We start from the raw sequence: 27,865 nt of genomic DNA on the forward strand, positions 1-27,865 counted from the left end.
TGAAACAAAATCTGTAATTTTTAGGAGATCATAACAGCTAGACAAGGAAACTGCAGACACTCCATAAGTTCCCATTCAGAGGCTGTGGGCCCGGATGGATGCAGCAGTTTCTTGGACTTTGCATGAACCTAGCTTCTTCTCCAGATGGCAGCTCAGGCTGCCATCACTGGGGACGAATGTCTCTGATTCTCTGGCTGCGGCCTCCCAGATCTTTGCTCTCCCAGCCCCCTCATTATTCATGTTAGCTCCAGTTCCCTATTCTAAACACCCCTTTATTCCTGCACAGTCTGTAGAGGTTTGATATAGGAGACATATCTTGTTCTTTGAATGTCCTGCACAGCAGAATTGGGTCCATAGTAGGAAGCACTTCAGTAGCTACCAGTGAGGGATGAAGGTGAGAACCAAAGTAGCCCGGCTTTCCATCACAATGTGCTCTCTCTTTTCTCCTCCTCCAACCGAATCTTTGCCACACCCTCAAGTTCTGAGAAAGTTCATGGGAAGGGCACAGAACATGTGAGCTAACTGCATTAAAGGCTGAGATGTGTCCTAAAGGAACACACAGGGAGATGGAGATCGGGCTTTTTTTTTTTTTTTTAATTTTTATTTATTTATTTATTTATTTTGGCTGTGTTGGTTGGGTCTTCTTTTCTGTGCGAGGGCTTTCTCTAGTTGCGGCAAGCGGGGGCCACTCTTCATCACGGTGCGCGGGCCTCTCACTATCGCGGCCTCTCTTGTTAGGGAGCAAGGCTCCAGACGTGCAAGCTCAGTAGTTGTGGCTCACGGGCCTAGTCGCTCCGCGGCACGCAGGATCCTCCCAGACCAGGGCTCGAACTCGTGTCCCCTGCATCGGCAGGCGGATTCTCAACCACTGCACCACCAGGGAAGCCCCGGGCTTTTAATTATAGAAACATTTGGTAGTAGAAACATTTTAATTATAGAAACATTTGTTTTTAATTATAGAAATATTTGGTACGAAATCTAATTTCCCATTTTTAAAAAATCAACTCAAGAGAGAGTGGGATAAAGAAACCAAGAAGGAAAATGAAAAGCGGGAGGGAGAAACTTTCAAAAGAGCCCAGAGCTAAAAACAACACTTACTGAGCCACTACTAAGGAGCTACACGTGGTGTGACACACCATTTAGGAGTGTCGAGTGTGCCTGGGAGGTCCCCCGAAGGAGACAAAGTGAGCAGAGAGCTCTGTGTAGCTCTGAAGGAGCTCGGGGTCTGGCTAGCAGGAGGGAAGTCCTCCAGAAGCCCCTTCCCACCACTCAAGAGGGAAGGAGGCTGTGATGGAGGTCAAGCCACTCTGCTATTCCTTATTAGGAGCATGAAAATTGACAAATGGAAAGGACAGGTCTGACGTGATTGAGAAGCTCTCTGGTGGGTCTAGTCTTTGGTGACCCCAGTGCCCTCACACCTCCCCACACAGCTCGATCCCAAGTAAACCAGGAGAGCATAAAGAACAGCTTCCTTTCTTCTTCTTCCTGTTTTTCCTCTACCACACCCCCTTGCGTTTGTTCCAGGAACAACAGCTTGGGCACGTGGATGAGGACGAATGCGCAGTCCCTCACCTGAGTCCAAATTCACAAATATATCCCTTCAGAGTTAACAGAGCATGATGATCACGATTGGACTGTTCCAGGAAGCACCTGGATGAATTCCTGACCCCAGGCACCTACAGGCATGCTGATGCCACCGCCCTGTCACTGACAGGCTGCAGTGGGCACCAGGCACATGGGGGCGGCGGGGGGTCGGGGGGGTCAGGAAGAAGCCTGGAACTTCTGGGGATGCTCTGGGGAGCAACAGGTAACAATCCCCAGCCCAGAGCAGCTCACTTACCGGGAATGGGAGACAAAGTCATACACAGGAATCTGGACTGTTTTCCCTTCGGTGATTTCTTTGAGTGTCTTGAAGATGAGTTCATTGTCAAAGGCATCTGAAGGAAATCAAACTATTAAGATGTTTCTTAATTGTAAAATGATTTCTCCTATAATGATGAACAGGGCATCCCTATAAACCTATTATTTCACATATGTGTATCACACCCTAGAGAAGCATCCCCTCCCCACAAAAAAGCCAGATTTCTACCCAAAGCAGAATGCGAATTCCCTGCATCTCAAACCAAAGTGTATAAATGAGTTCTGAAAAGTGGATTCTTTTTTTTTTGGCTTGCCATTCCATCTCTGGCCTCAGACATCTCTCTCCTCTCTCTAAATCCAGCATATGATAACCTGGCAAGCATACTCACAACTAGGGGACTGCAGCAGGCATCACACCAAGTTTTGACTTCCACAGTTATAAGAACTCCAAACCAGCTAAAGGGGCAGTGTGCTCATCTGGGACTGTCAGGGCAAAAACCATTCAGGCCGCCATCCTGGACCCTCCACCCCACTCTGCCAGTCGGTGAGTTTAACACACGAGCCATGTACACGCACGTGCTGGGTGCTGGCGGGAGGGTGTGACACAGGCTGCTGCGGATCAGGAGGCGGGAGAACCAGCTGTGTGTGTGTGCTAACCTGTGTCTGGCCCACCCTGAGTAATAGGCTTCTCCAAGAGTCACCCTTGTTCAGACACAGATTCTATCAGTATTTAAGGCGCCAAGCACCAGAGGATGCGTTGCAAAGTGCTTCTTTCCTATAAGCCCCACCGCAACCCCGCAAGGTACCTATCAGTCCTCCATTTTATGGATGGGAAACAGAGAGGTTAAGCAACTTCTTCAACCAATCCCCCCCCACACGCCCCTTCAATGCCCCGACTCACCCGGGTGATCAAAATTGAACTGGCCCTTCAAGGCTTTGCTCTTCTGCTCTGAAGTGAGGACACGGTAGAAGCTATCCTGGCTCAGGATGACCACCTGCTTCTGGCGATAGTCCACCTCATTCTGTCCCAGGAGCTGCACAATCTTAGCACAAACGGAAGACTGTAAGGAGAGAAGGGAACACCACGGAATAAGGGAGGTCCAGTCACTGAGCTGATGTGTGCGCCTTGAGCAAGGGGGCCTTTGGAAGGAAGAACCCAAAGGCTACCATATCTTGGATGATGCATTAGGGGAAGGGAGGAAACGTCTGCTGAGAAGGAATTCAGGGGCCCCAAAAGTCTCTTCCTCTCTTTCCTTAACACAATTTACTATGCTCAGGTATCCACAGTGAAGGCAGGGGGAGGAGGGCAGTAATCTCTAACTCCTCTTCCATAAAGCCTTCCCCAAAGCTACTAATAAAAGGTGACACTATTTTATTCTTCCTTGCTTGCACCCTGGGATAGATACACAAAAAAGACAGCAGAAAGTGGGGAAAGGGCACACTGAGGCTGTGCTGATGGGCCAAAGGGCCTCTGGGTCATGAAGTGACTGGGCATTTGCTAGACATCTCACAGCCCCTGCACATCTCTTTATGCCAAAGGAATCTCATAGCAGAGAGCTTGACTGGTTGGCGGTAAGGCCAAGATCATGGCTTCCATCCTACTTCTGTTTGTTTCTTTTGCTCTGGTCCAGAGCCGTGGACTTCATCGCCCTCACAGTACCCCGGGCAGCCTTGTCACACATGTGTGCCCCCGCTTTTAGAGCTGGAGACATAAACATCACCAATACCTGAAACAACCTAGGGGTATCCCAACTAAGAGTACGGACGCCAGTTCCAGAGGAACTCAAACCTACATGCTTTGTGTTGCGTTGCTAGTAATACACATATCTGACTCCTTTTCTCTCCAATAACATACGCTCTTTGTAAAAGCAAAATTATAAAACCAAGTGCATTCAAAAGAATGAGATAGTGAAAGATTGTATTTACCAAATAACTCTTTTCTTTTTTTTTTCATTTGATACAAAGATTATTTGAAAAATAAGAATGTCTACATTACAAAACCTCTAGAAGCTGTAACTCAAGCCCCCTCTGGAACTGGGTGACCTAATTACAAGCGATGAAAAAATGAGCAGTTAGAGGTTTCTTGGGCTCAGCCTTAGAAGCCTTACTATTGAACTTATTTTACCAACTGATTTTACAGGGAAAAACCAGGAAACTTTTAAAAGTTTTTATGAAGAATGTATTTGATTTGTCCAAGCATAAGGAAAACTGGTCATTCCTGTTGTACTAGCAAGTGCAAATTAAAACTATTTTGAATTATACTCCAATAAAGATGTTAAAAAAAAAAACTATTTTGCACAATATGTCCTGTTGTACACGTGGTGAAACACACTGCCATATTATAAGGATCTGTGGGGGAAAAATATTTTGACTCAACTGTTAATTATTAGAAAATTATTTTATGACACTTTTACATATTAACACACAAAAAAGCATTTAAAACTACTTAGGATTTTTGGAACTACAGATATGCCAAAAGAAAAAAAAAAAGAATCACAGGAAGGTATAAAGCTTGCACATGACTTAAACTACATTCAAAAATGAAAATGCTACAACAGAATCAAAGGTTCTATGCAATCAAAACCTCTAAGTTTTTAAACATGTATAGGCCCATAATTTCCTTTTCCTAGCTTCCATCTGCTTCTTACATCACAAGGCTATGAGAGGGCAACGTTTATACCTGCAGCCTTCACTAGTAGATAGAATTCCTTCCAGAAGTCCAAAGAACAACAATGAAAAGAGGGATTCATGGAGCCAGATATATATAATCTATCAGGTTATTCAAATAATGGTATTTTTTTATTTGTAGCTAAAACACATTAAATGTGTTTTTTTTTTTTACTAAGAATAGTAATCCCACCACTGCCAGGAAAGCATATAAGGAAGTTACACTACTTAATTTCACAGATAAACCATCATTTCCCTTAACCCAGGCACAACCTAGGACAGAACCTATCCAATGGCCAATAAAACTGGTTAATGAACATACAATAGGTACAATTCTAGAATGTCAGTGCTCATCACACTCTCTATCAAGAGTAAAGATGGCTGGGGAATTCCCTGGTGGTCCAGTAGTTAGGACTCAGCGCTTTCACTGCCGGGGCCTGGGTTCGATCCCTGGTCGGGGAACTAAGATCCTGAAAGCCACGTGGTGTGGCCAAAACAAAGCAAACAAACAAACAAAAAAGAGAGTAAAGATGGCTGTTTTGTTGGTCCACAGCTGCTTGTCTCAGCTCTATGTTTTCAAGGACTGAGCTGGTGATCGTTCTTTCCACAAACATACCACCACCAACTGCTAACATTTTAACTGATTATTGGTTAGGTGTCAGGTCCTAGGCCAGGTGCTCCATTACAGCTACCCCCAGAAGTCACAAGTGTTACCCTTCACAGATGTGGACACCAAATTAAAGGACTTGGCTACAGTCATGCAATCCTGGTTCCTTTCCTTTTCAACTTAAAAGTAGTCAGGGACTTCCCTAGTGGCGCAGTGGTTAAGAATCTGCCTGCCAATGCAGGGGACACGGGTTCGAGCCCTGGTCCAGGAAGATCCCACATGCCATGGATGCAACTAAGCCCGTGTGCCACAACTACTGAGCCTGCTCTCTAGAGCCTGCGAGTCACAACTCCTGAGCCCGCGTGCCACAACTACTGAAGCCCGTGTGCCTAGAGCCCGTGCTCCGCAACAAGAGAAGCCACCAAAATGAGAAGCCCGCATGAGCAATGAAGAGTAGTTCCCACTCGCTGCAACTAGAGAAAGCCTATGCGCAACAACAAAGACCCAATGCAGCCCAAAATAAATATAAATAAATTTATTAAAAAAAAAAAAGTAGCCAGAAGCGGGGGGTGGGATAAATTAGGAGTTTGGGATTAACATATATACACTACTACATATAAAATAGACAAATGACAAGGATTTACTGTATAGCACAAGCAACTATATATATTCAATATCTTGTAATACCTATAATGGAAAAGAATCTGAAAAATAGATATAGATATATGTATAAGTGAATCACTTTGCTTCACACCTGGAACTAACACGACACTGTAAGTCAACTATGCTTCAAAAGAAAAAAAAAAAAAAGGTAGTCAGAAGTTCCAAGCAGAAGAAACCCTTTTATCACTCAGGAGATAAACACCACTGCATGAACAAGCAAAGAAACACTTGCCTGTAGGTTAATTTAGATTTTTCTAGTATTTTCTTCTTTCTGGAACTTGTTAAAGCTGGGCCCAAAATATCTAGATAACTGTCAAATCGGGGCGACAGATACTTGGGGAGGGGTTCATTGCTTCTACTGGTGCTTAGGTTTGAATCTTCACACAATCAGGAGGAAGAAGTCCTACAGAGGACGTCTGCAATGAGTGAATGGTTTTTTCCTTACTGAAGGCCCTCCTTTTATGTCTCCTTCACTTTAATTTCCCTTTTCTCTAACCCTACCCTTTTCAAAAGGATGAAATGGAGCTGCAAGGTGTCTTGTTCCCTCAGGAAAGGAAGTAAGTCATTAATGACTAGGGTTTGAGAAGAAGGCAGGCAATCATAAGCTTGTAGAATGCTAAAAATGGGAGACAGTGCAATTGCTGTGGTGAGCTAAGACTTATTAAATAATTATAGTCACAAAACCACAAGTACCATATGATCCCACTCAGGAGGTATGTAGAGTAGTCAAACTCATAGAAACAGAAGGTAGAATGGAGGTTGCCAGGGGCTGGGGGAGGCGGGGTAGTGGGGAGCTGTGTAATGGATATAGTTTCAGTGTTACATGATGAAAAAGTTCTGGAGATTGGGTGTCCAACAATGTGAATATACTTAACACTACTGAAACGTACACTTAAACATGGTTTAAGATGGTAAATTTTATATTATCTATATTTTACCACAATTAAAAATAATAATTATTATTATAAGAAGAGTCCACATTTAAGGGGCAGTTTCTTGCTATGTGCTGATACTGGGCTCAACATTTTTAAATCATCCCATTTACTTATTACAACCTTGTGTGCTGGCCATTATTATTATACCCACTCTACTTACGGCGAAGCCTGAGGTGAAGTGACTTGCCCAAGTCAAGTGGCAGTGGAGCCAGGATTCCAACGCGAGGAGTCCAACCCCAGAGCCCACCCTCCTTCCAGCTGCACCTCCCAGGCAAACTGGTACCACCCGTGGGGCTGGAGGTAAACTCAGTTTTGTATGGTATCTCCACATGTAGCACGATGTATCCAGAATGTCTTCTGTCCCTGCCACTTCTACTACACTATTTTAAAGGAAGAGGGGGTGGGGGACAGGACACACAGCCACAAGCCAGCTAGGGTTGCTGTCTGAATACAAAGTTAAGATCAATGAGGTTAGCTTTAGAAAAGGAAAAAAAGAAATCATATGGAAGACTCAGGGAAGGTGATTTACAATTTCTTCACTCCTGTGCCATTTTGAAGATATTACCTCAATTGTTTTACAACAAGATACTATTTTATCTTTTTTTTTTTCTTAATGAGAAAACTGAAGCTTAGAGATTTCAATCAAGCTAAATGACTTGCTCAAGGTCATGGAGCCGAATCTCAAGCCACAGATCTTCTAACTGCAAGGGCACAATTCTTTTCACTATTCCAAACTGAAGCAGCTTTGGCATCAGCCCCAATACTCTCTATAAGTTTACTCCACTTCCAGAGAACAGGGAGGGAACTGGTTAGAAACGTAATACTGTTTTGTCCCACTGTATCATTAAAGTCAAATTTCATAGAATTTCATGTGACTCAAGGCAGGCAAGTGATATCAAAAAGAAGCTAGAAGTACACACACACACACACACACACACACACACACACACGCTCAAGGTATTTGGAACCTAAATTTGGATTATATTCAACAAATCCAGCTGTTAGGAGCCAGACATTTGGAGGGCCCAGAAAATTCTCTGAAGAAAAATCTGTAGGACTAAATCTCACAAACAACTACAGTGATGGAGAACAACTCACAATGACTTTAAGATTCCTTCCCACATTGTAATTCCAAGAACATGTCAACACTGGACTTCATCATTAGGCCAGTCCACCAGATGTGCTAACCAATATGGCGGACTCCCTTCTCGGGGACACTTCCCATTCATTCGGGAAGACCCAGGAGCAGTCAGTCAACAGCCAATCAACAGGCCCTTCAAGCTAGCAGTTTCCAACAGGGCAGCTGTTGAGTCTGCACAGGTTCCCATATTGCTATAGGAAGTACAGCAATTCTCTAAACTGATTCTTACATAGGAGGTGGCTCAGACAGCCTAGACACCACCTTAGCGTGCCATTTCTAGCGTGTGTGTGTCTTCTAAGATCTTCCTTAAGATCCTCTTGTCCAATCCCAATATTGCCAAATGAGGAAAACAAACGAAACAAACAGAGCAAACGAGCTCTGGTGGCCTTTTTGTTGGGTGAACCACCAACCACCCCAACACATAACCTGGATGGAGCCCAAGATGGTTAGCTCAGAGCAACATAGCTCAGCCCTACAGAGGGCTTCAGGCCGGGTGTGTCCCCAGGGGACGGGGTTGGTATTTCTCATGCGCAACCTTACAGAAGAGTACAGGCTGAGGGCTACGCTGCCCAACATGCAAGAATCGCATCAAGCTGTCTGTCCCGCTCAGAGTGAGCTGCTTCATTATCAGAGGGAGCGCTGCTGAGATGGAGGAAAACCTAGCAACCACACAGCACGCAGCTTAAAATAGTCAGCCAGCTCCAGGTGAGGCACCTGACTCATCACTCCCTCCCCACCCTTCAGAATGGGTTGTGGGCATCAGTTAACACCTGCCCTGAAGGCACCACCCAGCAGCTAAGAGTGCAAGAAGGCCAGATGCTTAGCCTCCTCAGGCAGGAAGACCCCATCTAACTCCGTCACTCCGGGACTGTGTACAAGTCACCTCGATAACTCTTAAAAGCAGCTTTCCCTGTCACTATCATCAAGTAAGAAACACACCGCTGGAACTTCCCTGGTGGTGCAGTGGTTAAGAATCTGCCTGCCAATGCAGGGGACACGGGTTCGATCCCTGGTCCGGGAAGATCCCACATGCCGCGGAGCAACTAAGCCCATGCGCCACAACTACTGAGCCTGCGCTCTAGAGCCCACGAGCCACAACTACTGAAGCCCGCGCGCCTAGAGCCTGTGCTCTGTAACGAGAGAAGCCACCTCAATGAGAAGTCTGCACGTTGCAATGAAGACCTAACACAGCCAAAAATAAATTAATTAAGTTAAAAAAAAAAAGAAAAAGAAAAAAGAAAGACACCACTAACTTATATGGTGCTCAGCACGGCCCCCAGACATTACATCACACCTTTGGGGGCTGGGGTTGCTCCCCATGTAGCTCAGAAGCTCTAATGTACAAGTATGAGAAAACCAAAGCCCCAGTAATTTGCCCTGAGACAGAACAGAGCTCAAATCTGCTGACTCAATTCCTGGTCAAGCCAACTATATGGAAGCAATAGGCAGGTGTCACTCAATGCTTCCCCGGGAATATCGGTAAGGCCAACCAGCCTTGGGTCCATAGATGACCCCAGAACCCATGCACTGCTAAATGGGTTCTCCTAGCTACAACTACAATACCACCACCACATACACATACACACACAAATAAATAAGATCTAAATCAGAAACTCACTAAGTTGTTATGTGATAAAAAGGGTCTTAGACATCAAGAGGTAGCCACAGATCAATCCAATCACTAAGAGGTGTTGGTGAGCATAGCTGCCTTACAGTAACTAAGAGCTCCTGGAACACAGGAACCAGTTACAACTCAGCTTTTATTCCCAGGGCCTGGCAGGCCTTGGCACCTGGGGGGCTCACTCAAATGTGGTTAAATGGATGACCACAGGAAATGTCTGAATTGATGGCCCAACAGTTTTCTTTTTCCTTCAGACCTGGAATTTCAAAAATATAGTTTGCCCTGCTCATCCTTAGCATCAGCCTTGATTCCATCCTAAAGCATATCACATACTCAGGTAGAGAGACAACTAGTTGCGTACCCAAATCTTAGCCCCCGAGTTTTAGCTGCGCACATGACTACATTTCCCAGCCTCCCTTACAGCTTGTGATTGTACTAAGTTCTGACCAATTAGACCAATTGTGAAATGGAAGCTTCTAGAATCTCCTAAAAGGATAAGGGTCCCCTTTTGACTCTCTCTTTCCTGTTGGCTGGAATGAAGACTTGATGGCTGGAGCTCAAGCGGCCACACTGTAGGATTGATATCATGCTAACTAAGGGTAGTGAAGCAGCTAAATAAAGGAGCCACAGACTCAAAGGATCATGGAACTAAGATAGGAATGAGGTAAATTATCTTGTTTAAACCCTGTTGTTTGAAGTTTTCTGTCTCTTTCAACTTAAATAATCCTAATGTCAACACCCACATGCCCAGTATATCTTAGTGTAAATGTCCTCTTGAAAGCTGCAGTAATTCTCCTGTCCTGGGCCAAGAGGCTGCCTTATTCATCACAGGCGCCACAAGCATCCCCTCAGCCAAGTAATTTCTTTGTGAGTTTTAAAAGGTGAGGTGAGGAGCATTTTGCCTGGACCAATGTTCCCAGACTACTGGGCACCTCTCTGCCACCTGCCAGTCTCTTTCTCTGTATTTACCCTGATGTGTCAGAATGGAGTTAAACATCCTCTCCATCTTTTAGCACATTACTTGTGCTGCAGGCCAAGCACTCCATAGAGGAAGCTGCAGCTGGGAGGGGGGAAACCAGATTATAAACAGTACTAGATGAAAACACCCCACAGTGGAAGCTCTCACTTGTGTGTGTGTGTGTGTGTGTGTGTGTGTGTTTAAATTGGAGTATTAATTGCTTTACGATGTTGTATTAGTTTCTGCTGTACAACAAAATGAATCAGCTATATGTATACATATGTCCTCTCCCTCTTGGACCTCCCTCCCCTGCCGCATCCCACCCATCTAGGTCATCACAGAGCACAGTTTTAATTCCTGATCCGTGTTGGTACTGCAAAGGTAGTCCAGCCTAGAAAATCCCAGGTATTAGCCTGCAGCTGAGAAAAATTCTAGCTGATCAACAGTCACCAATATATACATATTCCCAGGACTTTTCAGTGAATTGTCCATCTAAGCTCTATTCCTAGCAAAGACATTTAAAATAATTCACTTCTGGGTTTGTAAAATTACCTAGTTGGCTCTGTTCTCTTTGGAGTCGCGAGCCCCTGCAGAGAAACCCCCTCAAAGAACACTCACTCATGAAATTAAACTTGTTTAGAATCAACTGAGGGATGATGAACAATAGCTAACACACAGACGCCAGGAACTGTTCTAAGGACTTTACATTTACTATGTTATTTAATCCTCAAACCAACTCTATGAGGTGCGTGGTCTTACTATGCCCATCTTACATACAGGAAATGGAGGTACAGAGGTAGATTAAGTGACTTGGCCCAAGATCACACAGCGAGAGAGCAGCTGAGCCGGTCTTCACATTCAGGCAGGCTGGCTTCAGGACGCTGGCTCTTAACAACCACACACACTGCCTGCCTTGCCACTGCATCAGAAGGGGACAGAAACTTCTTCTCTTCCCGAGAGCCACAGTGACCCTACAACACAGGTGCAGTGTCCACAACAAAAAATACAGGAGCTGCCAGGAACAGAACACTTTCAGCATGGCTCTGTAATTTCCTCCCCTCGGGCTCCAAAGCACAGGCTTGCTGGACTTCCTTAGAAGTTAGTTTTCCTGAGAAATATTTTACTAGGAAAAGAGTAAGACAAGTCACTTCTGATCCCCCACTTTGTTGTATACTTGAAACTAACACAACACTGTAAAATAACTATACTTCAGTTAAAAAAACTCAGGCAAAACATCAGGCAAGGGGCTTCCCTGGTGGCGCAGTTGTTAAGAATCCGCCTGCCAATTCAGGGGACACGGGTTCGAGCCCTGGTCTGGGAAGATCCCACATGCCGCGAAGCAGCTGGGCCCGTGAGCCACAGCTACTGAGCCTGCGCGTCTGGAACCTGTGCTCCGCAACAAGAGAGGCCGCGATAGTGAGAGGCCCGCTCACTGCGATGAAGAGTGGCCCCCACTTGCCACAACTGGAGAAAGCCCTCGCACAGAAACTAAGACCCAACACAGCCATAAATAAATAAATAAATAAAATTTAAAAAGAGATAAGCAAAACATTCTCTCTATAAATTTGATCTTTAAAAAAACAAAAAAACATCAGGCAAGACAGGACTGTGCTTGTGCTCAAGTGGCGATGCAGGCCTCACCACCGGGTTACAATTATTCGGTATAAAACAATGATTGATTTCAGCCTCCTCTTGCTGATTCTGAGCCTGAATATGGAATCTGTGGACACTTCTTTGTATTCCCCACAGGACAAACACAAAAGGCACCACCACCACTCTCCCCACTCCTAAAAAAATGGAATGCATCTAGGCTTATTGCTAGCTTTGATGAATTTGCTCCTTATGAAGCCCTCTGCAAAAGGTAGAAGCAAGAGGAGGCATGCTGGAGGGTCAATTCTCACTGCCTCATGGGTGCAAGTGAGGCTGGATCTCTTTTCTTCCCCTTTTACTTGAGGGGCAGGAGGCAAGCTGAGATGGTAAAACCCAGCCAACCGAACCCCCTGTCCGAGGAAAAGCTGAGCACGTCTTTGGACGAGGGGTGCCAAAACCCACCCACTTCATACAGTTTGGCTTACGAAGCAAGGATAATATGCCTATTACAGAAATTATGGTCCAGGACTTGAAGTCCTTCTGGAGAGAGGCACAAAAAAGAAAGCTGACTACCCCCTGTTTTTAAAAAATGAATGGATAAAAAGGCGAGCACAATGTGCCAGTTGGATCCTTGGCTGAATCTTTGCAAATTGAAGGCCACACATGGGTAAACGTTTAACGTGGACTAAACAGCACAAGACTGCTTTGTTGTACAAAGCATATTTGAGTTAACTCTTCCTTTCCAGTAATCCTTATCCAAATTGTGGAAAACCAGAAGTTAGACTATCTGGCGGTCAAAAGATTTTTTTTTTTTTTTTAATTTTCTCTTTAGGGTTCCTCTAGCACCTGCGTCTAACTGCAGCACAGCAGGGAGAGGAAACCAAAAGCGTGTGCCACGCACCCACTTCTCCTTCCTTTTGGAACGTCTCTTTCACTGTCCTTGAAAACCCAACTTCCCACTTATTCCTCATAGCATCTGAAGAAAGGGGTTCAAATCCTCTATTAAGAGATTCAGAGCAGAAGCAAGAAAAACTACAGTCCTGCAGCCTGTGGAACAGAAACCACATTTACAGAAAGATAGACAAGATGAAAAGGCAGAGGGCTATATACCAGATGAAGGAACAAGAAAAAACCCCAGAAAAACAACTAAATGAAGTGGAGATAGGTAACCTTCCAGAAAAAGAATTCAGAATAATGATAGTGAAGATGATCCAGGACCTTGGAATAAGAATGGAGGCAAAGATTGAGAAGATGCAAGAAATGATTAACGAAGACCTAGAAGAATTAAAGAACAAACAAACAGAGATGACCAATACAATAACTGAAATGAAAACTACACTAGAAGGAATCAATAGTAGAATAACTGAGGCAGAAGAACGGATAAGTGACCTGGAAGACAGAATGGTGGAATTCACTGCTGCGGAACAGACTAAAGAAAAAAGAATGAAAAGAAATGAAGACAGCCTAAGAGACCTCTGGGACAACATTAAACGCAACAACATTCACATTATAGGGGTCCCAGAAGGAGAAGAGAAAGAGAAAGGACCAGAGAAAATATTTGAAGAGATTATAGTCGAAAACGTCCCTAACATGGGAAAGGAAATAGCCACCCAAGTCCAGGAAGCGCAGAGAGTCCCATACAGGATAAACCCAAGGAGAAGCATGCCGAGACACATAGTAATCAAAGTGGCAAAAATTAAAGAGAAAGAAAAATTATTGAAAGCAACAAGGGAAAAACGACAAATAACATACAAGGGAACTCCCATAAGGTTAACAGCTGATTTCTCAGCAGAAACTCTACAAGCCAGAAGGGAATGGCATGATATACTTAAAGTGATGAAAGGGAAGAACCTACAACCAAGATTACTCTACCCGGCAAGGATCTCATTTAGATGTGATGGAGAAATCAAAAGCTTTACAGACAAGCAAAAGCTAAGAGAATTCAGCACCACCAAACCAGCTCTACAACAAATGTTAAAGGAACTTCTCTAAGTGGGAAACACAAGAGAAGAAAAGGACCTACAAAAACAAACCCAAAACAATTAAGAAAATGGTCATAGGAACATACATATCAATAATTACCTTAAACATGAATGGATTAAATGCTCCAGCCAAAAGACACAGGCTTGCTGAATGGATACAAAAACAAGACCCATCTATATGCTGTCTAAAAGAGACCCACTTTAGACCTAGGGACACATACAGACTGAAAGTGAGGGGATGGAAAAAGATATTCCATGCAAATGGAAATCAAAAGAAAGCTGGAGTAGCTATACTCATATCAGATAAAATAGACTTTAAAATAAAGAATGTTACAAGAGACAAGGAAGGACACTACATAATGATCAAGGGATCAATCCAAGAAGAAGATATAACAATTATAAATATATATGCACCCAACATAGGAGCACCTCATTACATAAGGCAACTGCTAGTAGCTATAAAAGAGGAAATTGGCAGTAACACAATAATAGTGGGGGACTTTAACACCTCACTTACACCAATGGACAGATCATCCAAAATGAAAATAAATAAGGAAACAGAAGCTTTAAATGACACAATAGACCAGATAGATTTAATTGATATTTATAGGACATTCCATCCAAAAACAGCAGATTACACTTTCTTCTCAAGTGCGCACGGAACATTCTCCAGGATAGATCACATCTTGGGTCACAAATCAAGCCTCAGTAAATTTAAGAAAATTGAAATCATATCAAGCATCTTTTCTGACCACAACGCTATGAGATTAGAAATGAATTACAGGGGAAAAAACGTAAAAAACACAAACACATGGAGGCTAAACAATACGTTACTAAATAACCAAGAGATCACTGAAGAAATCAAAGAGGAAATCAAAAAATACCTAGAGACAAATGACAATGAAAACACGACAACCCAAAACCTATGGGATGCAGCAAAAGCAGTTCTAAGAGGGAAGTTTATAGCTATACAAGCCTACCTAAAGAAACAAGAAAAATCTCAAGTAAACAATCTAACCTTACACCTAAAGGAACTAGAGAAAGAAGAACAAACAAAACCCAAAGTTAGCAGAAGGAAAGAAATCATAAAGATCAGAGCGGAAATAAATGAAATAGAAACAAAGAAAACAATAGCAAAGATCAATAAAACTAAAAGCTGGTTCTTTGAGAAGATAAACAAAATTGATAAGCCATTAGCCAGACTCATCAAGAAAAACAGGGAGAGGACTCAAATCAATAAAATCAGAAATGAAAAAAGAGAAGTTACAACAGACACCGCAGAAATACAAAGCATCCTAAGAGACTACTACAAGCAACTTTATGCCAATAAAATGGACAACCTGGAAGAAATGGACAAATTCTTAGAAAGGTATAACCTTCCAAGACTGAACCAGGAAGAAGCAGAAACTATGAACAGACCAATCACAAGTAATGAAATTGAAACTGTGATTAAAAATCTTCCAACAAACAAAAGTCCAGGACCAGATGGCTTCACAGGTGAATTCTATCAAACATTTAGAGAAGAGCTAACACCCATCCTTCTCAAACTCTTCCAAAAAACTGCAGAGGAAGGAACACTCCCAAACTCATTCTATGAGGCCACCATCACCCTGATACCAAAACCAGACAAAGACACTACAAAAAAAGAAAATTACAGACCAATATCACTGATGAATATAGATGCAAAAATCGTCAACAAAATACTAGCAAACAGAATCCAACAACACATTAAAAGGATCATACACCACGATCAAGTGGGATTTATCCCAGGGATGCAAGGATTCTTCAATATACGCAAATCAATCAATGTGATACACCATATTAACAAATTGAAGAATAAAAACCATATGATCATCTCAATAGATGCAGAAAAAGCTTTTGACAAAATTCAACACCCATTTATGATAAAAACTCTCCAGAAAGTGGGCATAGAGGGAACCCACCTCAACATAAAAAAGGCCATATATGACAAACCCACAGCAAACATCATTCTCAATGGTGAAAAACTGAAAGCATTTCCTCTAAGATCAGGAACGAGAGAAGGATGTCCACTCTCACCACTATTATTCAACATAGTTCTGGAAGTCCTAGCCACGGCAATCAGAGAAGAAAAAGAAATAAAAGGAATACAAATTGGAAAAGAAGAAGTAAAACTGTCACTGTTTGCAGATGACATGATACTATACATAGAGAATCCTAAAACTGCCACCAGAAAACTGCTAGAGCTAATTAATGAATATGGTAAAGTTGCAGGATACAAAATTAATGCACAGAAATCTCTTGCATTCCTATACACTAATGATGAAAAATCTGAAAGAGAAATTATGGAAACACTCCCATTTACCATTGCAACAAAAAGAATAAAATACCTAGGAATAAACCTACCTAGGGAGACAAAAGACCTGTATGCAGAAAACTATAAGACACTGATGAAAGAAATTAAAGATGATACCAACAGATGGAGAGATATGCCATGTTCTTGGATTGGAAGAATCAACATTGTGAAAATGACTATACTACCCAAAGCAATCTACAGATTCAATGCAATCCCTATCAAATTACCAATGGCATTTTTTACGGAGCTAGAACAAATCATCTTAAAATTTGTATGGAGACACAAAAGACCCCGAATAGCCAAAGCAGTCTTGAGGGAAAAAAACGGAGCTGGAGGAATCAGACTCCCTGACTTCAGACTATACTACAAAGCTACAGTAATCAAGACAATATGGTACTGGCACAAAAACAGAAACATAGATCAATGGAACAAGATAGAAAGCCCAGAGATAAACCCATGCACCTATCGTCAACTAATCTATGACAAAGGAAGCAAAGATATACAATGGAGAAAAGACAGTCTCTTCAATAAGTGGTGCTGGGAAAACTGGACAGCTACATGTAAAAGAATGAAATTAGAATACTCCCTAACACCATACACAAAAATAACTCAAAATGGTTTAGAGACCTAAATGTAAGACTGGACACTATAAAACTCTTAGAGGAAAACATAGGAAGAACACTCTTTGACATAAATCACAGCAAGATCTTTTTTGACCCACCTCCTAGAGTAATGGGAATAAAAACAAAAATAAACAAATGGGACCTAATGAAACTTCAAAGCTTTTGCACAGCAAAGGAAACCATAAACAAGACGAAAAGACAACCCTCAGAATGGGAGAAAATATTTGCAAACGAATCAACGGACAAAGGATTAATCTCCAAAATATATAAACAGCTCATTCAGCTCAATATTAAAGAAACAAACACCCCAATCCAAAAATGGGCAGAAGACCTAAATAGACATTTCTCCAAAGAAGACATACAGACGGCCACGAAGCACATGAAAAGATGCTCAACATCACTAATTATTAGAGAAATGCAAATCAAAACTACAATGAGGTATCACCTCACACCAGTTAGAATGGGCATCATCAGAAAATCTACAAACAACAAATGCTGGAGAGGGTGTGGAGAAAAGGGAACCCTCTTGCACTGTTGGTGGGAATGTAAATTGATACAGCCACTATGGAGAACAATATGGAGGTTCCTTAAAAAACTAAAAATAGAATTACCATATGACCCAGCAATCCCACTACTTGGCATATACCCAGAGAAAACCGTAATTCAAAAAGACACATGCACCCGAATGTTCATTGCAGCACTATTTACAATAGCCAGGTCATGGAAGCAACCTAAATGCCCATCAACAGACGAATGGATAAAGAAGTTGTGGTACATATATACAATGGAATATTACTCAGCCATAAAAAGGAACGAAATTGAGTCATTTGTTGAGACGTGGATGGATCTAGAGACTGTCATACAGAGTGAAGTAAGTCAGAAAGAGAAAAACAAATATCGTATATTAACGCATGTATGTGGAACCTAGAAAAATGGTACAGATGAGCCAGTTTGCAGGGCAGAAGTTGAGACACAGATGTAGAGAACAGACATATGGACACCAAGGGGGGAAAACTGCGGTGGGGTGGGGATGGTGGTGTGCTGAATTGGGCGATTGGGATTGACATGTATACACTGATGTGTATAAAATTGATGACTAATAAGAACCTGCAGTGTAAACAAACAAACAAAACAACTAATACTAAACTTTCATTGGGTTATTTGTATGGAAATATGTTAATATAAATGTTTCAGACATTACATGAAATTTCTAAAAATCTTATATGTTCTGGTATAATGTTATAAGTCATAATCCTAGTTATTACTTTAAAATGTATATCTCAGAAATAACTAATTTTCTTGTCAACTGCATTATTATGAACTTTCATCAAATCTTTAACCGTGGTCATTTTTAAGTCTTTTGTCATTTACAGACAGTTCTGGGTGTACTCTGATGCTTTTGTAAATATGTTCCTATAAAAGGGTTTCATCTTCAGGAAATTCATGGAAAAGACTCTGACAAGTACAGGTTTCTGGTACCTGACTGTACTGCTGAACTGAATGAATAAGCATTTTCAGAACTCTAATGAAAAACTGATGAGCTCATAAAAGTGCTAACAAAAGATCAAGATGAAAAAAAAAATTTAATTACATGGGACTGAGTGAACTGATGAGGATGAGTATAATTTTTGTGACTTTCTGTTTGAATTTAAAAAAAGAAAAAAATCCCACAAGGACTCAGAGGCAAAGAATATACAAATCAATTTTCACTGCAAAGTAAAGGAGCTGTTACAGTGGAGGATTACTGGACTGAATGTCAATATTATGACATAGTATGAGTGTGTTTCATGTTTGGTAATTGCAATCATTGTTGCTTTTGTTGTGGTCATCCATGTACAATGCTTGGTGTCAGTCTATTTATCTCTTGTAAAAATAAAATACAGTGTGTGTGAAAAAAAAAAAAGAGATTACACACTTAAGGCATTAAGTACGGTGCCTGCTGTATAGAAGATAATAAACAGTAACTCCTGTTTCATCTTAAAAAAAAAAAAAAAAACTGCAAAAAAAAAAAAAAAAGATTCACCATTTTAAAAGATCTACACCACAATGAGATATCACCTCACACCCATTAAAAAAAAAAAAGAGATTCAATTGCTTCAAGTTATCCCTTCCATATTTTGATGGATTCATCATTCATCAACTACCTCCTTGGCCCCCAAACTCCTCTGGAATCCAAAAATAAATAAATAAAAGAATTTCCAAAGCTACACACCATGTTACTCTATAAAGTATGGTGAGTTTACCACAATGTAAATCATCATAAGTCATCAGGGCTAATCTACTGTTGGCAGATAAGAGGCGTTAAAGCACATATCCTTTGCAGAGAATGATGTTCTTTTATTAATTTGTGAAACTGAAGCAACTATCAGTAGACACAGGCCAAACTTTTGTTTTAGACTCACACAAATAAGTCCACTTGCTTGACAGAGGAAGGACAGTCTTTTCCAGAAATGGTGTTGGACCAACTGGACATTTATTGGCAAAAAAAATGAACCTTGACCTAAACCTCATACCTTATATACAAATTAACTCAAAATGGATCACGGGCTTATGTAAAACAGAAAACTTATTAGGGGGAATTCCCTGATGGTCCAGTGGTTAAGACTTGGTGCTTTCACTGCCAGGGACGGGTTCAATCCCTGGTGGGGGAACTAAGATCCTGCAAGCCACGTGGCATGGCCAAAAAAAAAGAAAGTCTTCAGGATCTAGTGCTTGGCAAAGATTTCTTAGACTTGACACCATAAGCATGACCCATAAAAGGGAAAGCTGATAAACTGAATTTTGTCAAAAGTAAACTTGGCTCTGTGAAACCTCTCTCTTAAGGGGATGAAAAGACAAGCTACAGACTGGGAGAAAATACTCACAAAGCACATATCAAACGAAAGACTAGTATCTTATATAAAAAATTCTCAAAATTCAACAGTAAAATACAAACACTCCTGCTAGAACATGGGCAAAAGACATGAAGAAGCATTTCACCCAAGAGGGTATAGAGATGGCAAATACGCACATGAAAAGATGCTCAATATCATTTAGCCATTAGGGAAATGTAAATTTAAACCAGGATGACATTTCACTACATACCTATCAGTACAGCTAAAATAAAAAATAGTGACCACACCAAATGTTGGTGACGGGAAGGAAAGCGACCACTCATACGCTGCTGGTAGACATGTAAATGGCTCACATCCTCAGGAAAACAATTCGGCACTTTAAAAACTAAACATGCAACTACGATATGATCCTGCAATTGTACTCCTTCCTGGGCATTTATATAGCCCAGAGAAATGAAAACATGTTCACACAGAGGCTTGTACGCATATGTTCACAGAAGCTTTAGTCATAATAGCCAGAAACTGGAAATCACCCAGAAGTTCTCCAGTGGGTGAATGCTTAAACAAACTGGTGACATACACCAAGGAGCACCAGTGAGCAATGAAAACGAATGAACTCCTACCTACCTGTAGGAATCTCCAGAGAATTATGCTAAAGGCCCGGGGGAGGGGGGGTAATGTATGATTCCATTTATGTAACATTCTAGCAATGACAAAATGATGGAAATGCAGAAGAGGTTACTGGTTGACAGAGATGAGGGATGATGGGGGATCGCAGTGGTGGGAGAAGGCAGGGGTGGCTAATAAAGGGCAACATGAAGGAGGGATCCTGTGGTGATGAAATGTGCTATATCTTCACTTTATTGAGGTCAGTGCCCTGTAAGATATTACCATTGGGGAAACTGACTAAAGGGTACATGGGATCTCTCTGCTTTATTTCTTACAACTGTATGTGAATCTACAATTATCTCCCAAAAAAGTTTATCTGAAAAAAAGATCAATGACCATCCATCTTTTGTGATTCAACTTCTGTCGTGGGTTGAATTGTGGCCCCCCCAAAAGATATGACCATGTCCTAAACCCTGGAACCTCAGAATGTGACCTTATTTGGCATAAAGGTCTTTGCAAATGTAACTAAGGTTGAGGGTCTCGAGATGAGACCATCCTTGGAATGGATGGGCCCTAAACCCAATGACAAGTGTCCTTGTAGGAAACAGAAAAGGAGGAAATACAGAGACATGAGGGAACACCACGTGAAGATGAAGGCAGAGATTGGAGTGATGTATCTATAAGGCAAGGAACTCCACCAGAAGCTAGGACAGGAGCACAGAACAGATTCTCTTTCAGAGCCTTCGGAAGAAACCAATGCTGCCGAACATCTACATTTTGGACTTCTGGCCTCCAGAAATGTAAGAGAATAAATTTCTGTTGTTTTAAGCCACCAAGTTTGTGACAATTCGTTACTGCAGCCCTAGAAAGCTAATACACCTGTCATTTTTCAATGGGTGAGTTCAATTTCTCTCTTTTTTTAAATCACAGAGACTATGAGCACGTTCTTCAACTTCTATTAATGTATACTCTTGGACACAATTTGTTTTTCTTCTTCCAGAGGATATATTCCATAAGGATATGTATCATTTCATTCTATAATCTTTTCCTGCAGAATTTTTCCTGATGTTTTCCATTTGCTGTAAGTGTAAACTATTACTAGCTGGCATATAGGAGTGTCACCTTCATCAAATATCCTGGTTAATAATTATCATACATGCTAAACAGACTCAACCAATTTTTAAAGATTTCAACTACACTTAAAAGAAACTAGACTGAGCACTAGGCTAAATCTAATGTTTCCTTGGTAACTAAGAAGTTGCTTTTAGATCCAGCAATGTGCTTCAGGGTCTTCAAAATGAGTACCAATTATTAGGCTGCAGATGTGTAAAAAGTGCCATTTTGTATCGTGATAGAAATGCCCTAAGCTTCTGAGCAAGACAGATTTAAAAAAAAAAAAAAAAAAAAAAAGAGGCCGAGATGGACAAAAACTACCCACTTACCGCAAAGTTCTAAAAGGTGAAAAATGGATCCTTTTGAACCAGGCTGGGCACACGGGACCTGGCTTGATTCCCGACTTTACCACACCCACACCAGTTATGTGTCAAACAACTCAACCTCTCAGACCATTAACTGTCTTTGTTGCAAATGGTAGGAATGACAGCCATTCCACAAATGGGCTCTAAGTGTTAACAGGTCAATATATATAAGATAGTGGCTAACACAAAATACATGCTCAATAAAAATTATTCTTGTCTCTAAAACCCCTTAAATTTTCATTTATACAAATATTTCCTAGAAACAATCTATTGGGAAACTTTTTATTTTGTAACTCAGTTGAAGACTTCATCCTGATTCATGGCCATTCGTTTTATTTTCTTCACATCTATGAAACCGTACAGGACTACGTTCTGTCTCCAGCTCAGAATTCTGTCATTTGTCCCTGCTTCATTGTTAAACCTTGGTGATCTAAAACCTGAGCTGAAATTCTAGGTTGTTGTTGGGTTTTTTGGGGTTTTTTTGTTTTTTGTTTTTTATTTTTAGTTTTTATCTTGGTTTTTCTACTTACTTAATCTCTATTACCCTTTTCAAGGCAGTTAGCTTTTTAAGAGGCAATATCTGAAACATGGTACAAAATCTAAAAGGTACGAAACAGCACAAAGTGTGAAGTCTGCCTTCTTCCCACCCCACATCCCAACCACCTTTCTGACTTTCTTGCAGGTGCTGTTTTCGGTTTTCATGTACATCCTTTGAGAGGCGGTCACTACATATAAAAAACAGAAGTGTGTACAAACTTTTCAAACAAACACTAACACAATGTTGTACCTTCATTCACTCATAAATTTTGAAGATTTTCTCATCAGTGCATTTAAGACCTCTTCCTTTACAAGTGCATACATTCCATTGTATGAATGGAACCGCAGCTAGTCTTCCACTGATAAACATTTCAGTCGTGCCCAACTTTTTCTAAAACAAGCATCATGTATGGGCAAATGTATACACCTGTCAGATAAATTTCTAGTAGTGGATCTGCTAGGGCAAAGAATCTGTATTTTTTAAAATTTCCATACATAAGCCCAGATATCCCCCAGCATCAGTGATTTACATACATCTATTTCCTCATACTCTTAGTATCTAACTTAATGTTATCTACCTATTTAATTTACGTTTCCATTTTAAGTGAGGTTAAACATCTTTTATATGCCTAAAAGCCTTTGTTTTTCTTTTTCTGAAACCAGTCTGTTGATATCCTATCCTCACTTCTCTGTTGAGTTACTGATCTTTTCTTTATTGAAAAGCTCTTGATATCCATTAAGAAAATTGACCATTTCTCATTTGTATTACAAATATCCTTTCCAGTGAACTTTTACCCTTAAAAAAGGGGTGTTTCCTGAAGAAAATTTTTATTTGTGTAGTTAAATTGATTAACTTCGTAATGCTTTTATCATGTTGTATTTTAAAAAGACTTCCTCATGCAGAAATTTATAATCAATTCCCCCGAGTTTTCTTCTTCTTAGGGATCCTTTCTTGGCCTTCAACTCCCAAGATCCCAACCAGATCAAAGGAGGACCACAAGAGGGCACCAATCCTGAGGCTCTCTGAACCCTGAACCTACAGGCCAGACACCCAGGGAGCACCGAGGGCAAAGAACTGAAAGGAAATGAGATCTAACAGAGTGGGTTGTAAGGAACTTCCTGTGCACATGCAAAGAGTTACAGAAAAACCTGCAGCTGTGTCCCTCTGGAATTCATCCGGAAAGAGACACGGGATCTGCTTTCAACCCTCTGGTCCACAGCTGCACACATGTTGAGATCAGACTTGTGTTGTGGCACCACTTTTAGGGGAGAAATCTGCAGCAGGTTTAGAGTCCCTCACAGATGAAGGCCATGTGCAAAGTTATCTTTCTTTCAAACAAGGTAATATCTTCCCACCAGCATGAAACCCTGTTTCTTCTCTACCGTGACAAATAGCTAAAGTAAGCGCACACACCCCCACTGAAAAATCCCCCACAAACTAAAGAGTAATGGGGAATTCCAGTCCAAACAAGCCTCCTATAAAGAATACATATATAACTAAAGATAACAGATTAAGAAGCACATTATATACGATGTGTTTCTCATCTTACCTTGATAATGTCCTTCTCTTTCCCCCCTTCTCACTTGAAATGGCTCCTGCAGATTCCCAGACTTGTGTTGTGGGAATTCCCAGACTTGTGTTGCACAGGAAGTACCCACAGGGAAGCTTCCTGCAGTGTGCTGTCTCTCCATAATGCAGTGAGAGGCTTGAATCTCTTCCTCCTATATCATTCAAACAGAACCCTCTTGCCAGAGACTGTGGCTCAATAACTCCTGTGAGTTGCAGCTAAGCATCTTCTTTCATAAATTAAAGTTATCTTTCAACATATTGTATTAGGAAAACTGAATATCCACAGGAAGGGAGGGAGGGAGGAAGGAAGGAAGGAAGGAAGGGAAGGAGGGAGGAAGAGGGAGGGAGGGAGGGAGGAAGGAAGGAAGAGGGAGGGAGGGAGGGAAGGGAAAAAAGAACTGGAACCGTACCTTATACAATATACAAAAATTAACTCTAAATGGACCGAAGGCCTAAACGTAAGATTTGAAACCACAGAACTCTTAGAAGAAAACACAGGAGGAAAGCATGACGTTGGATTTGGCAATTATTTTTTGTTTGGATATGAAACCAAAGGCACAGGCAACAAGAGAAAAAAATAAGATGGACTTCATCAAAAGTAAAACCTTTTGACCATCAAAGGACACTATGAACAGAGTAAAAAAGCAACCTAAGGAATGGGAGAAAATATTTTCAAATCATATATCTGATAAGGGATTGGTACCCAGAATACACAAAGAACTCTTACAACGACAACAACAAAAAAAAAACAGATTAAAAAATGATCAAGACTTGAACAGACACTTCTCCTAAGAATATATGAGTGGCCGATAAGCACATGAAAAGATGCTCAACATCGCTAATCATTAGGGAAACGAAAACCAATACCACAGTGAGATACCTCTTCACATCCATTAGGATGGCTATTAGCAGAAGAAAATAACAAGTGATGGCAAGGATATAGAGAAACTGGAACCCTGTGCACTGCTGGTGGGACTGTAAAATGGTGCAACCACTGTGGAAGACAGTACAGTGATTCCTCAAAACACTAAACATAGAATTACCATAAGCTCCAACAATTCCAGTTCTAGATACATACCCAAAAGAACTGAAAGAAAGGAACAGATATTTGTACACCCATGTTCAAAGCAGCATTATTCACAATAGCCAAAAGATGGAAGCAGCCCAAGTGTCTATTGATGGATGAATGGATAAACAAAATGTGGTATATAACCATACAATGGAATATCTATTCACCCTTAAAAAGGAAGCAAATTTTGACACACGCTACAACATGGATGAAACTTAATTCCTGGAAGAATTAAGCCAAATGAAATAAGCCAATCACAAAAGGATAAATACTGTATGATTTGCTTATGAGGTACCTAGAATAATCAAATTCACAGAGACAGAAAGTAGAATGGTGGTTTGCAGGGGCTGGGGGGAGAGGGAAATGAGGAGTCATTGTTTAACAAGTACAGAGTTTTAAGTTGGAGAAGATGGAAAAGTTCTGGAGATGAATGATGGTAAATACATTCACAACAATTTAATGCCACAGAACTGCACACTTCAAAATGGTTCAAATGGTAAATTTTATGTTATGTGTATTTTGCCGCAATAAAAACTTATCTATTATTTATATTACTAACCTTGTATCACCAAACTAGGGACAAGGGTCTGATCTCATTCATCTTTGTACACCTGTCCCAGTGCCAAGCCCTCAATAAAAGTATACTGAGCCAAAGTCACATTTCTCATGTAGAGTCTAAAACCAAGATGTCTTCCAGCTTCAGGTTCAGAGTACTGAAAAGCAGCCCCTGAAGCCATGATTTGGGGGGAGGGGCGAGACACACACCATGTCTTATAACCCTTTTCTCAGTTATAGAAATCAATTCTCTCATTAACAAATACTTAACAAAAAAAATTTTTAAATCAATAGTTTGCATTACTAGTTACCAACTTCAAGCCAAGCTCTTAAAAGGTGCTTACTTCCTGGTATATGCCCAAAACACAGCATATACTCTAATCTCTCAGAGTTAACTTCCTCTTCCAAGAAGACTTAAAAGATTGCTCCTTGAAAGTATCTTTGCTCCCCCCTCCTCCTCCTTTTCTTCCTCTCCCTACTCCCCACACTGGCCAACCACTCAGTTTTCTGCAGCCCTTCTTCCGTTTCCAGCCACACACCAACTAACTGCTAAGAAGAAAGCCCAGGTTAGTGAAAAGAGAATTAGATCAGGCTTGGTCTCACACCTACACGGAAGCAAGAATCCTGACGTGAGTCCTGCCATCACTGGTGGAAGTCAAGTCTGACGACAAGCGTGTTCTGTGATTAGTTATCACGGCTGCGGTCACCCTAGTTAACCACCCCCTGGCTTTTCCAAGCTCTCTCATGGGGTCCTCGGCTATGATGGGAGGTCTGCTCCTTTCAGATCACCTCTACTGTCTTCTCATGGTGGACACTCTGAAATGGAATGAACAGTCAATGGCTCGCTTTTGTACGAGAGAGGGTTTTTTAAAAAAAGAAAAAAAAAGACAATCTAGTGTGTACATGTCAATCTCAAACTCCCAATCTATCCCTCCCCCCACCGGAACCTTAAGTTCTTTCTCTAATCTGTGAGTCTGTTTCTGTTTTGTAAATAAGTTCATTTTTATCATTTTTTTTAGATTCCACATAGAGCCATATCATATGATATTTGTCTTTTGTCTGTCTGACTTGACTTCACTTAGTATGATAATCCTGCTATATTTAAAATAGGTAACCAACAAGGACCTACTGTATAGCACGGGGAACTCTGCTCAATATTCTCTAACAACCTAAATGGGAAAAGAATTTGAGAAAGAATAGATACATGTATATTAAATAAATAAACAGATAGATAAAGGCAATATAATATAGGTCTCTCTTTTTACATGAAAAAATAAGGAATATATAAATAGGGCTGAGTTTTCAAGAAGGAACTCACCCCGCCCCACCCCCAAAAGAGGCAAGAGCAAAAAATGCTAGGAACAACTGGTTTTCTCATTTTTTCTTCTACGGCTCTCACTGCTGCGCTCACCACGCCTGCTGCAGAGGGTGGGGGAGACCCTTACTGCATTGCCGCCCCGGCGACACACTGCATCTGGGGCCCAGCTGTCCTGGGAAACTACTCACAATGCTGCCAATGGCATGCACCGAGGATTTTGTTCCCGGCTTGGCAAGAGCATGAAAAACGTTCATCCTTTTAACCTATAATTAGACTTCTAGGAATTTATTCTAAGGAAATAATTAAAGAGGAACAAAAAATTTATGAAGATGTTCATCAATGCAAAAAAGTTAATGACAACCTACTTAGTCAACAATGAGGGGAGTGGGTTTGTTAAATAAATTCTTGTACATTGCACATAAAATATAACACAGGTACCAGACCATGTTTGCAAAACAATTTTGGTAATATGGGAAAATGCTCAGGATATATTAAGTTTTTAAAAGCTATGTTTTTCTCAGTTTTGTCCAAAAACAAAATAAGGTCCATGGATGTATATATATTACAGTTCAGAAAGAAATTTAATAATTTTAACAATGGTTAGGTCTGGGTGAAGCAAGTATAAATCATTTTTCTTCCTCCTTATACTATTTTACTTATTTTTTACACACCAAATGATAAAGTTCAAACAGAAAGAAGTCCGATCCAAAACCCCATACACATATGGGCTGATACCCATAAAAATAATAAAATGACATTTGTTTCTGAAATGTTATTTTTAAAAATCAGTTTATTTATTTTAAAAAGACCGCTAAGAGGAAAAGCTGTGCACTCTGGTAAGGTTTACAACGCATTATCATTAGGACAGGTAGAGATGGAAAAAATTCTGTGGTTTCCTATTCTCATTTGGCAC

General features: G+C 41.0%; 1 protein-coding gene across 3 annotated transcripts in view; it reads right to left on the minus strand.

Annotated features, from left to right (window-relative positions):
• UCK2 (uridine-cytidine kinase 2) overlaps positions 1 to 27,865 on the minus strand; it is an 81,613-nt gene that overhangs the window by 15,302 nt on the left and 38,446 nt on the right. For all 3 annotated transcript variants that reach the window (XM_061183152.1, XM_061183151.1, XM_061183153.1), the window contains exons 2-3: positions 2,762 to 2,921; positions 1,841 to 1,937 (exon numbers count right to left, since the gene is read on the minus strand). In XM_061183152.1, coding sequence (XP_061039135.1) covers positions 1,841 to 1,937; positions 2,762 to 2,921 — 257 coding nt within the window. The remainder of the gene's footprint in view (positions 1 to 1,840; positions 1,938 to 2,761; positions 2,922 to 27,865) is intronic.

This window comes from Eubalaena glacialis, chromosome 3 (assembly GCF_028564815.1).
Source record: "Eubalaena glacialis isolate mEubGla1 chromosome 3, mEubGla1.1.hap2.+ XY, whole genome shotgun sequence".
Lineage (NCBI taxonomy): Eukaryota > Metazoa > Chordata > Mammalia > Artiodactyla > Balaenidae > Eubalaena > Eubalaena glacialis.